General features: G+C 43.4%; 1 protein-coding gene across 1 annotated transcript in view; it reads left to right on the top strand.

The window, feature by feature from the left end:
* The first annotated feature begins 220 nt into the window (after nt 1–220).
* LOC124269137 (myosin-VIIa-like) overlaps nt 221–13,632 on the top strand; it is a 64,809-nt gene continuing 51,397 nt past the window's right edge. Inside the window, exon 1 of the mRNA XM_046704157.1 lies at nt 221–871. Coding sequence (XP_046560113.1) covers nt 848–871 — 24 coding nt within the window. The 5' untranslated portion in view covers nt 221–847. The remainder of the gene's footprint in view (nt 872–13,632) is intronic.

Genomic DNA, 13,632 nt, shown 5'->3' with positions numbered 1-13,632 from the left:
GGACAAAATTATCCTGTTGTCTGAAATAAGAATATACCACTAACCGCCTTCCTCCTTATTCGTCCCTCTGAGTGAACTCGCCCGTACAGTAACGTCACGGTTCAGTTGAGTCTATTATTTATGACCTCTCTATATCGTCCCAACAGTAGCGTAATAGCGGGGTAGCTGGGACGACATGCGCTACAGTCTTACCAAGCGTTAACCATTGCCCACTGCCGACACGCAGTTTCCTATACCCTTTTGTCGTAGCCCACCCGTTCATTGCAAGACTGTAAAATACGGGGCTTGGATTACAAGTGTCGTCCTTCACAGAAACATGTCTATTTGTCATAGAGACTGGTACATTCTGTTAAGCAGAAATTTCTAGTCAGATCTTACTCTCAGTGCCTACCTACGCCTTGTCATGTTTATGGCACGACATGTACGATAGGTATGTTATTAATAACCTAATAACTTAATAACACACAGGACGTGACAAATCGCTGTGGGATACTCAGACCATACAGGTAAACAACGAGACATATTTCATCGCATGCTATTCGGATGCGCTCTTGCATAAATGAGAGTGCAAAACAAATACACGAGGCCAACATGTAGAGAACGAGACCAGTCAAGCGGATTATTCTGAGCCGGAGATAATCTGTGTAGATCGAGGCTAGCAGTAATAAGGGTGCTGGGACCGAGCTGGCGAGTCGCACTGAAGTCGGACTACCTCTCGGTATTCGTAGTCAGTTGGAGATTTACCTGGCGGCAAACATCCAACGACGTACCTGGCAGTTGACAAATGTTATTGTGGCACCTGTAATCAGCTGTGATATTTATGGAATAATCTGTGTACACCAACACCATGGCTAAAACATCGGCCGGCAGAGTAAGTACTGATGATGTATATTACGTGTATATTTCAGTGGGTGCCATGTATATTTCAGTGTGTTTCATGTATATTTATGTGTGTGTCATGTATATTTCAGTGTGTGTCATGTATATTTCAGTGTGTGTCGTGCATATTTCACAGGACCTTTAACTCAGAACGTTGCAGCAGGATATATATATCACTACCATTGTCATTGTATCGCTTTATGCGGTACTAAGCCACAGTAGGGACGGTATATGTTGCTGGTAACATTTCCGTTCCCTGTGGTATATTTCATGCATACCACATGTATATTCCAGTGTGTGTCATGTATATGTTAGTGTGTAGTGCATATTTCACAGGACCTTTAACTCAGAACGTTGCAGCAGGATATACATATCACTACCCTTGTCATTGTATCGCTTTATGCGGTACTAAGCCAACAGTATATGTTTCCGTTCCCTGTGGTATATTTCATGTATACCACATGTATATTTCATGGATATGTGATGTTGGCATCAGGTATATATCAGAATATGGTGACTATGCTTTGTTTTTTCCGGATTCAGCGATCATTATGTACAAAGAGCTTTGTTCATCAATGTCGGGTTTGTGGTGATGTATACAGTGACGTGGTTCATGGTGGGACGTAAGGTTAAGGGTTATTCGATAATGAATAAGATGATAATGATGACGATGATGATGATGTTCATGAAAATGATGATGACAACTCATTCTACACCTGTAAACTGATGTCTGCTCTCCAAACTGTAACAGAGTCGAACAGTTATTTGAAGTGTGACCGTGATTGTATTCTCAAGTGCTAAATAGATATTCAAGAATACACAAGTATTATTTTTACACAATCCACCAAGTACATGTATGTCTACTGCAGCCACATCCCTAGTTGGTGGGATGCTGCCTAGATACAGGACTGACCCAGGCGGTGTGACTTCCTGAAGCGTCACTCGTCATTATTTGATTCCTGCTGATTAGTGACAGCGGGCACACACATATATAGATGTACACATACAGGATGGATCACACATGGATCACTCTGTATGTCACATGGTGCACAGATCACATATGTGCTTTGATAGTGTCTATATGTGACAACGAACTGACATATGTGTAATCTATACTTTCCATATGTGGCAGCGAGCACAGATATATGTGACCTCTTCTGTATGTATGTAACAGCGAGCACAGATATATGTGACCTCTTCTGTACGTATGTGGCAGCGATCACACATATATGTGACCTCTTCTGTATGTATGTACCAGCGAGCACAGATATATGTGACCTCTTCTGTACGTATGTGGCAGCGAGCACACATATATGTGACCTCTTCTGCATGTAACCTCTTCTGTAACAGCGAGCACAGATATATGTGACCTCTTCTGTATGTATGTGACAGCGAGCACAGATATATGTGACCTCTTCTGTATGTATGTGGCAGCGATCACACATATATGTGACCTCTTCTGTATGTATGTGACAGCGAGCACAGATATATGTGATCTCTTCTGTATGTGTGTGACAGCGGCCACACATATATGTGACAACTTCTGTATGTATGTGACAGATGGGACATGAGAAATGGGTGGAGGATGCACAGTTCACCTTTTTTCACGAGAGTTTCAGTGGTCATTTAATAAACGTGTAGGACAAAAAGAGGGGAGGAGGGGTGCACCTCTGCACCTCTAGTTCCGCCTGCTAAGTACGTATGTTGAATCGTATCACCATAAAAAATCAAGAGCGGCTGTGTTCCTGTACGCTAAGACACGGTGATTGCTGATTGATTGTATACAAAATCGATTTGTATTCAATGTGTTCAACTTTCGTTTATCAGTCCCGCGGGTACGTGTCAGGTGTGACAGATCTAATGGTTCAATCTACTAGCTCTATAACCCAGGATACATAAAACGTGACGAAATGCTGAAAATATTTCACTTGACAAGCATTGGGCATGTGCTGTACCACAAACACAATCCAAATTAATCTCTGCCTGAATCGGTACAAGTTGTGTTTTATTCAGAGCAAATCGGCCATGCACACTTAACACAATCTGGCGTTCTCTTGATCTGCTGATAAAGTAGAACATTTTGTTCTGATCTGACGAGATTTCAGCATAAGACGATTACGAAATTTGGGGTTTCGATCGATTTTACACTTATATGCTTTGTTTCCATTTACAGGGGATTATTTATACCATTCTGGAACTGCCCTTGAATAATACAATGTAGAATAGAAATAATGTTATCCACTTATATTTATTCATGACACTTTCGTTCGGGGGAGACGGGAGGGCAGGCGGATAATCCGTTTTGTCCACTCAGAACCAAGTAAACCTGCTTTAGCTAACCTCACGCAGATCGGCAGCAGGGGAGGGGTAGCCCGTCAACGTTAAACTTCCATCTACCCGTGAAGGTCCGGGTTAGAATGAATCTTCAGTAACCCATGCTTGTCGTAAGAGGCGACTAACGGGATCGGGTGGTCAGGCTCGCTGACTTGGTTGACACATGTCATCGGTTCCCAATTGCGCAGATCGATGCTCATGCTGTTGATCACTGGATTGTTTGGTCCAGACTCGATTATTTACAGACCGCCGCCATATAGCTGGAATATTGGTGAGTGCGGCGTAAAACTAAACTCACTCGCTAAACTTCCATCTTCTAAACCACCTCATGAAGTCGTGGGGATTCAGCTGCCGAATGTTTGTGTATCCCATGGTTTCACAAATTTGAACAAATTCTTCAAACGCAGGTTCGCTATATCAAGCAGCATTCTGTTCAATGTAACCATCCTGTTTCTGGAATCCCCGGTGACGCATGGCCCCTGGTAGCACCCTGGGTTGTGGTGGACGGGTACTATGTGACCAAGTTAGAGAGTACAAGCTAAAGCAAGCATTGATTCAGTGACCGATAGAACATGTGTCACTTGCGGGATGACGTCACATGAAGTTGGCAAAAATGAAAGTTTTAGTGTTTTTATTGCTTTCTGAGTTTCCCGAAAAGTGCAGTAAGTGAGATTATGGTTATCTCCCATTTGACAGACACCCAACTGACAGACACTGAACTAGAAGGTTAATTAGGGTAACACCTACGGGTATAATAGAACAGTCCACTGTCTAGTGAGTAGAGCAGGGTGAGCCTGAAACAGGTTCGTTACTGAGAAGTTTGCTTGTGTGTAAATAGAACTTTGTTGTTTTTAAATGATAAATGGTTTCTCTTCTCAAAATTGTTTTTAGTATCATGGGCTTCTTCAAGCAAAACTCTAAATGTGTATTGTGCGTTCATGTAGCTGATCAGCTCCTTTGTGCACATTATCAGTCAATTCTGCTCGGATTGGCACAATCATTAGACATTGATTTGAACTTTAGAGAGATTTAGAACCTTAGTTTGAAGTTATAGAGGTTTAGGTATATCGAAGATCAGTCATGGTTCAATGATTATCTAATAGCATTTTACCCTCCACTGATTAACACCCCTGAGCTAGAAATAGAAGAGACGCTAGGATCCCCTGATGTGTTTCATGATCAAATATAATTCACGGTAATACAAGTCTTCCACATTTATGTCAGATGCAATTCCCTATTTAACTTGTGCTGTATGTTAAGGTGATGTTCTGTAGGGGGACACTTGACTTGGCCTTGCACGTGTTTGTTATGCGTGAAACCTGTAGGGCCGGATACGCTCACATTGTAGAGAACACGTTGCATCATTGCAATCGTGGTACTGATTCATAACCTTCTTCTATGACACAGTCTCAATCACACGGACTTTTTAGTGGCTGCTGCTGATTATAGAAATGGTTTGTCTCTTTTGTTTGCATGCTTCAGGAGGCAACGAGGGAGAGTAATCTCCCTTTCATACCCTTAACGCACCTTGGATTAATATGACTGTTTAATACCCAGCACTTGAGATCGCTGTAATCCAACATAACGGTATTCATGCTCGCTACGTTTACTCATTGTGTTCGGAGTGGTATTAGGAATCACGGCAGCACACGGTGAATGGGATTACCATATTGTACTGGTAGAGGCGACGTCAGTGCGACCACCTTGGTACCTCATAGTCAGTTTTAAATACCTGACAAGGACATATAACGAGATGTGGATTCGCGACCAATCATGGAGGGTTTCCAACGACTGGACTTGATTTGGCAGAGTCTTTAACAAATCAGCCTTATGCATGAAATACAGATTGGTGGCCATGCTGTAGCTAAGTCTATGGCAGACTACTTCAAGGGTCGTAATACACAGTCATTACATTGCACATACCCCGTTGGCAGGGTAGCGTCCGTTGCCATGGGATTATGACCATTCACCTGCAACCCAGCCTGGCATGGGCATCGATATGGTGAGATACATCAACATTCGTCAATGTGAATGGAGTTGTGAGGCCATGAGCTGGAAGGTCTTACCACTTACTGAAAACTACAAGAATGTGTGTAACACCACACTAGTGAGGGCCTTGAAGAATTGCTTGGTTTTAAGACCTCATTTCAGAGGGTCGGACCTTTGAGCCCCGTTCCATGTTTCAGGACCACTGACATCAGTTGCTAGTTTGTAAGACCTCATTTCAGAGGGTTCAACCGCTGGCATCAGTTGCAGGGGCCTAAGATCTCAGGTCAGAGGGTCATTGACACCCTTTCCATGTGTCCCATGACTACTGATATCAGCTGCAAGGATGTAAGACCTAACTGAAAGGAATGAGATCCCTGGAACATGTTACTGGGGGTGTAATAGCAGTTAACTAGGAAAATTTGTCTGGGGCGATGGCGAGTGGCTAAATTGAAGTATATGCCTAGGACATAATCTTTCTACAGATGACCCCGTTCTGGACAATGTCAAGCCAGTGATCACCTTGACCCGTGTGTACGGAAGTTCTAGTTACTGGGCTACTGGCATAGTGCACGGAGGGGTCGTATATCACTGCATTGTGACTGGTTCTACAACAATATAGCCAATGCCGCTTACAGTCAACCTCACAAACCCATTCATACATTCAATACATATGTTACACATATCCGAGTCCCTCTGGGGCAACGAACGACATAAACACGACATAATCTAAGAGATAAGGACATAGTTACTAATATCAATTCTGTGAGGATACGATGTGTACAGTAGTTATATTTACATCACAAGAGCTTGAGGTGCTTTACCCACCGGACATTTTAGTCCATTCTCAGGTGTCGATTTGTCCCCTCAATGGTTTCAAGGCCCTATGTTAATCTACCAGCCTGTGGTACTCTGAATGTGTCCTGGAACCAACACAGTCACTAGCAACACCTGAACAGATTTAGCATGAATATGCCGTAAAGATCACAACAGACATTCGTAAACCAAAGTATAAGTTATCAAAAGTATGGTTATTCCATGACTGAGGGGCAAATGGATTTCATGGAGATAGCATGTGCACATTAGAGTATTACATATGATACAATATTGCTGACTGCATGGGACAGGCATATACAAACATGTGGATACTATTCATATATAATAATATTATTCTTTATTTTATCCACTGGAGACAGGCAGAAAATGTACATTAGATAAGAGAGGTATTTAAAAAGAAGAATATATTAGAGTTATGATTACGCAATGCCATTTAGAAAGTGGTCAAATGTAACATGTTATATTTGGGATTACACTTTCTTAGTAAAGTACAGATTGTAATACCTGTCCCGGGTTGAGTCCCACCAGGAATTCGAGTCAGGCACCTAATCGCCAGCATACAAAGTCAGCCGTCTAGCCCGCTCAGTTACCAAATATAACACATGTTACATAAGAGTCATTGGAGCAGCACTGGTTTATATGAGTTTGGATTTACGTCACTTTACGATACGGTAAATGTGATGTATTTACACAGTCTGTACAATCCTTGAACGACCAGAGAGTAGATGGCGTTGTCTGTGTCATCCAAGGGGACACATGGAGCGCATGATAGACGACAACATACCACATCCTCGTCAGGCTGGTTGAGCAGGTTCACCCCCGGCTCTACTGGGCCAATGCTTGAGATTTCAAGCCACTGTTTATCTTGTTCACTCATCTTATCTGCACAGTGACAGATGGTATGGATGAGTAGGCTTCTATGGGTAACCATCCTAGCAGAGCATTGCACACCTCAGACCTGGTTGTTTTGGGGACATCTTTCAAGAATCACTTTAATGCAGAAATGTTGTGCTCTTTCAAGGGCCAATATTTCGCTTTTGGTGATGCAGGACCAGAGTTCGCATTCGTAACACGCATTTGGAAGACAGATTGTTTGAAGTATTTTAGAACTAGTGATAGGATCGAGGGCATCACCATGGCAGCCAGACTTTAGCACAGGCATCATCTGCGGCTTCAGTTAGGAACAGGCTTTGATTGATCGACCCTGTGAGTTGAAGTCCTTGTGGAGTTCGATTCCAACATCTTTGATGGAATCAAGGTTCAGAATAGGCTTCCCGTAGAGAGTAAGCTGAAAATGATGCACTGCTTTCTAGTCTGTGAGGTAAGAGCGCCTCTCTCGGACGGGGAGGAGCTAAACCTCCATCTTGCGCTGTAGTCCTCACACATGTGCACCAGATCTTGTAGGTTGGATGTGAGCGGACTCAAGACGGTGATGTCGTCAGCTTGCGTTGGAGAAGTGACGTGGAGGTCCAAGACTAGTGCACCCCTGCCAGAAGCTGACAATTTACATAGCAGTTTATTGATGTACACAAGACATAGTTTGGCTGATAAAACACTGCCTTGTCTCACACCTCTCGAAACACCAAACCAGTATGAGATTACGTTTTTGGAAATCACACAACTCTCCATGTTGGAATATATGCTGTCCGAAACGTTCCATATCGCACTAGGGATCTTCAGGAGATGAAACTAGTAGAGGAGACCAGCATGCCAGACAGTTCCGAAAGCTTTAGCACTGTCCAGACACACAGACTTGTGGATACTGTTCATATATCACATACAGGCATATACAAACATGCGGATACTACTCTGTGCAGATTGCAGTCACTGGGGTCCCTGCTGGTACAGTTACAGAGCGGCGTTGTGTCCTAATGGTTCGATCCCCGGCCGCGTCATACCAAAATGACGTTAACATATGGTTCTTGTTGGTCCCTGCCTGGTGCTCGGCATTCCTGGGTACAACAAGGACTGGTCGGCTCGGAGTCAGTATAATGTGTCTGAGTGGGGTATTCATGGTTCACTGCGGCATGGTATCTCAGTGGGCTAGCACTATAAAACCAGCTTAAGTCTGGGCTAGTACAAGCAGCCAAACACACACGCATGCCCGTCGTCATATGAGCGAAATATTCCCAAGTACGACGTTAAACCCCATTTCACCTCACCTCACCTCACATCACATCACCTACTGGTGTACACTAGAGCGTAATGTTATACGTCTCTGATACCAGGATTGCTACTTCACGGGCGATTGTTTCAAACAGAGGTGTATTTATACGTGATGTCATGTACGCCACATTAAAACTGGGAGAATCAGTTCGTAGCTAAATTAGACATATCAGTTTCAGTCTGAGTGTCACCAGGATACCGAGTCTGGTCTCACTTGTTGTTTGGTGTGCTGTCATGAGGGCTCGCTTTGTGTGGAGTTTACAGTTTACAGTGTGTCATGTACTGTTTGTGGGATATAATATGGTCTGACAAATAAAGATCCACTGATCCAGAATGTTTCACTTGGGAGGTGGGGTGTGACATATATGTGGCGTAATACTTCATGCCTGTTACAAAGGGGGATCACCTTCGTGCATAAATAGGAGTGAGTGAGTTTAGTTTTACGCCGCACTCACCAATATTCCAGTTATGTGGCGGCGGTCTGTAAATAATCGAGTCTGGACCAGACAATCCAGTGATCAACAACATGAGCATCGATCTGCGCAATTGGGAACCGATGACATGTGTCAACCATGTCAGCGAGCCTGACCACCCGATCCCGTTAGTCGCCTCTTACGACAAGCATGGGCTACTGAAGGCCAATGTTCTAACCCGGACCTTCGCGGGTCTCATGAATAGGACCAGGCAATGGTCCTCAAACTCTGGAGACAGGGGCAGGTCTAGTAAAGTATGCGCGATACCTATACGTGTTCATTACACCCCTCTATGTTCAGTGGTCAGCATCAGTATGAATGACCGTGGAGTGGACACCCGGTGTCCGTATATACGAGAGTCAGTACGTGAAGCCTGTTTCCACATGACACGGAGAGACGTGATCCCAGTCTCGGCGAGGACTAGGGGATCTGATCACAAGACAGATAACTCAGCTGTTTCACACTGATTAGAATCCATATTTGACTGGCGGATTACCACTGTGCGGCGGAGGGCGGGGACCCGTGGGAACCCTTTGTTTGCCTTGCTAGTTATACTGTGCCAAGAATGTAGGGATAGTGGGAATCACGGAGTCATATCTTCTGACCAATATGGAATTTGCTAAAGAAGACTGCTGGGAAGTAGACTACCAGATCTAACTGGTTCTAGTTCTTAGTATGATCAGTTCGCGGTGCACAAGTTCTTTTTAGAAGGCAGGTGACAAATTCTAAACTCGCATTTTGCAGTTCGGGTGAAAACACATCCTACATATGCACGGACTCTCAGAGGCATGGATCTCATAATTCAGATGTCATCATGTGACTGATGGTGTTCCACTCATCAGTGATAGCAGCTCCGAGTTCATTGAGGAGTTCGAGATGGATTTTGACGTTGCTACTGGTTAGCGGTTGAAAGATTAGGACTAAGCGCTGCCATGATTTGGATGTTGGAACTATATGATCATCTTGTATGTATGGGCCTCTCTTTCCAAATGATGCGTATCTGAATTATGTACCTAGTTAAATTTTGCCTCCAGATTTCTCTTTTCTGTATGTCGGTGGGGTACGATGACACACAAGCCCAGCCAGCTCAGCGCGGGTTATAGTAGGCTGCAGCCTGATCTGTCACATGGACTATCGCTGACTTTCACACATGCCAGATCAGCGAATGTATGTTAGAAATACTCAGTACTGGTATACTTACAGTCATATGGAACTAAAACGGACGTAGGCCGGTTCAGTGAATAATACAACAAAATATATGGTATTTACGGCAGTTTTTGTTATTATCAAAACAGATTTTATAAATGTTAATTTCTGAATCTTCACCGAGTCTTCATCAGACTCACTTGTGTCAAATTATTTATCAGATGTGAGATTTTGCTCGTCTGGCTGAAATGAATCCTAACATTTTCATATGAAAACATTCCTTTAACACGTGATCATCCTGTTCTATCTGAAGGCAGGTTATCGTACCGCGCCCCACCCTGTATTGCAACTAGTTTAACCCAGGGATAATGGATGTCCACACGCCCTGGCCCCTCCTATCGACATCATTATGTAACAAGACAGTGAAATCTACATGTGTATGTATTGACACACGCCCCTCACTGTCAGCTGCTTACACATCGGGACGAGCCATTATCAAGTAACAATTACTGGGGAAGTGACGTCTATGTCCCATCCAACTGCTTGTCATGGTAAATGTACATTAACCCAGCTTGGTTGTTGCAGTTGGAGTGAGTGAGTGAGAGATTGCATGTGTGAGTGAGTGTGTGAGTGAGCGAGTGAGTGAGTGCATGTGTGAGTGCATGTGTGAGTGCATGTGTGAGTGAGTGAGTGAATGGGTGTGAGTGAGTGAGTGAGTGTACAGTATATCACTTTAATTTCCTCGCTGGTACACCAAAATAGGATTCGACAAACAAACACGGATTATGTATGACAGGGGGTAGTCCGTCGATTTATGTTGCTTGGAAAGCTACTGAAGACCAAGGCATAAGCTATTTAGATAACAAATACCACTAAATAGCAGACGCTATGTTCCATGAGACTGGCATCGTTATTGGACTCCGAGCATGGACTCCTAAGTCAGCACACACTCAGTTGACTTCAGCATGCAGCATGCCACACGATGCATTATTCAGCTGAGGTGACCTGGAGGTCACGCATTACATCACAGCCCGCCTCACCAGTACACGGCGCTCCACCTGAAAGAACGGGTGTAACTCGATACAGCAACCGCCAGATAATGTACCCTGTTCTGGGTCAGGGGTATCGTGACCGGGGTAAGGAGGGTGGGGTGGTGGAGTGAATACAATGGAGGGCGGGGTGGGTGTTGTCTGTAACACACACAAGGGAATGTGATCTTTTATTGTTCCTTAAACGTCGTTGGCTTTCTGGTATTGTTGATATCATATGTCTTATTCCCGGGAAGAGAAGCGCTCACAATGATTTATATTACTCGTGCAGCTTACCGTCTAATTTGTAGGCACAATCTTAGATAGACGTTTTCTGTTGAAGTGATGTATTCCCCACCTGTTGCATAAAGCAATCCAGAGGCACCGCCTGACGCGGAATACACGCAGACACATGGTACAAACAGAAATTATTGAGAATTTAAGATTGTAATTTTTTAGATTTTGTTCACTCTTTACTCACGTATTAATTGTGAATATTAGCAGAACATAACTCCAGATTCAAAGACAAGTGAACAGTTAGCATCTTGTCAAGTCAATATGGTCAGCAATGTAGGCTTCAATGCGGCGGGGCATACTACTGACCAAAGAAGTTAGAAAGTCGTGGTCCATGCTGTCCCAATATCGGACCACCTCTTCTTTCATTTCAGCAATATTTGTCAGATATTTCTTATTGACACTTTACTTCATAAGTCCCCAAACATTTTCTGTTGGATTTAGGTCAGGGCTATAGCTTGGCCAATCTAATAATGTCATATTTTGGGTCCAAAAACAGGCCTGTGAATGCTTTGAACGATGTTTTGGGCCTTTGTCCTACTGGAAAATCCAAAAATGTCCATAGAACACGTGAGGAGATGGAAGTAATTACTGTCCCTCAAGAATATATGTGTACCGCTCACTGTTCATATTCCCTTCAAATACACAGAGGGGCGTTGCCCCTAACACAGATATGCCACCCCACACGTTAAATTTCGGACTGTACTTTGGGCGCTGATACAAAGGGTTTTCAGTTTGTTTGGTCCAGAATTTTAGTGTATTAGGAAACAGCCACACAAAACTTTCATCTGAGAATATCACATTGTCCCAGTTAAAATTTCTATGCTGTAAGCACCAGTTCAACCTTCGCTCCTTTTGTTCAGGTTTCATGATCGGTGATGGAATTCCTCGACTTTTCTGCCAACCCATTGCATGCACGTCAGTTCTAATTGTCTCCTTACAGACAGCCACAGTTCCTCTACCAATCATATCCAGCCTTACGTTTTCTAAACTCCTTCGTTTGTTTTTAGAAACAAAAATACCAAGCCGCCTCCTGTCACCGACAGTCAATTTTCTTGGCCTACCTGTGCCTCCCTGGTGCTCAGTGCCATATCCATTTGCAATATTTTTCAAAACACAATAAACAGTGGACAAAGGGATGCCTGTTCTACTTGAAATCACTTTAGCTGATCTGATGTCCTTGTTAATATACTCTAAAATCAACTTCCTCTTCTCTTAATCATCCATACTGAGTATCACTGAAAATGTCGTCTGCTAGCAAGTAAACAAAGGGGGATAACTCTTCACAAACTAATGAATAAGGATTAACGGAGTTTTCCCTCTTGAATGAAACCAAGCACTTGATAGCTGGTCAAGGTTGTTTATACTAGAAATCCAATTAAACATATTCCTAAAATTCTCAATAATTTCTGGTCATTCTATATATGCTGTTGACTCTGGCTTGGACATATCACAGAGATATTGATGCTATATGGGTGGAAATATAGCTGTCATATTGCTGACATAAGGGCGGGTCAATGCTGATATATGGGTGGGACATTGAACACCTTTACCGAGTTGACATTTCACACCTTCATTAGTTGATAGATACCAACAGCGTTGAGAGGTCTCCATCTGACAGCTGTGTCGTGGATGATCTACCCCGACAGCGGGACTGTGCCCCCTGGTGGAGCAGATCTACAACGGTACCCCGAAGCGATTCATGTAGCTCAAACCATTTCTTTGTTGATCTCGAGTGTAGAATTTGAATTGGTACAACCTCGTCCATAAAACGCCATGCGACTTGCTGAGTTCCCATAACACCAGTCTATGTCTGGCTGACCTGGTGTACAATCGTACCCAACACACTTCAAAAAACACTGCTCCCCTGTCAAAAGGACACCGAACAAATTCCAACATTCCCCTTACCTGGTTTCAGTTTTAAGTTGCATACGTTCCACCCAATACCCTCCTTGCCGACGGAATATATTCTTTATAATTCGTACAACAAAACATACTCTCTGACCGATGTCAATACTCAACCTACCACGCCCATATACCAGAGTGTGTACAAGCAGGGGTCGAGTACTGAACACAAATCATGTATGTTTCATTCATACAACGCCTTCCACCGCGTACTGTAATCCCAGGCAATACAGGCTATGTGCCCAGCTAGCGACTCGGTGCAGCGTAATGTGCTGTTTAGTGAGTACAACAGACCAGTATTCTGTATTGATAAGCTGGTGTTCAGCCCGCCATATTTAACACGGTATGATTGAAAGTCGTTTGTTGTGACAGGGTTGGTTCAGTAGTGACGTTGTGCTGTAGACGATTAATGAGTTTTCTTATCAAATGATGGAAAGTTGGTTTTGAATTTACGTTTGCAAGGTAAATGTCTATTTTAATTTGAATATAGATTTTACTGTTCTATTACGCCAAGCGATTAGAACGAATAAATGAATGAGTGAGTGAGTGAGTGAGTGAATGAATGAGTGAATGCCATTCAAATA

Source organism: Haliotis rubra, unplaced genomic scaffold (genome assembly GCF_003918875.1).
Source record: "Haliotis rubra isolate DU_JTF1 unplaced genomic scaffold, ASM391887v1 Scf1421, whole genome shotgun sequence".
NCBI lineage: Eukaryota > Metazoa > Mollusca > Gastropoda > Lepetellida > Haliotidae > Haliotis > Haliotis rubra.
The sequence above is the reverse complement of the archived record's forward strand: the minus strand, read 5'-3'. Positions and strand labels throughout refer to the sequence as shown.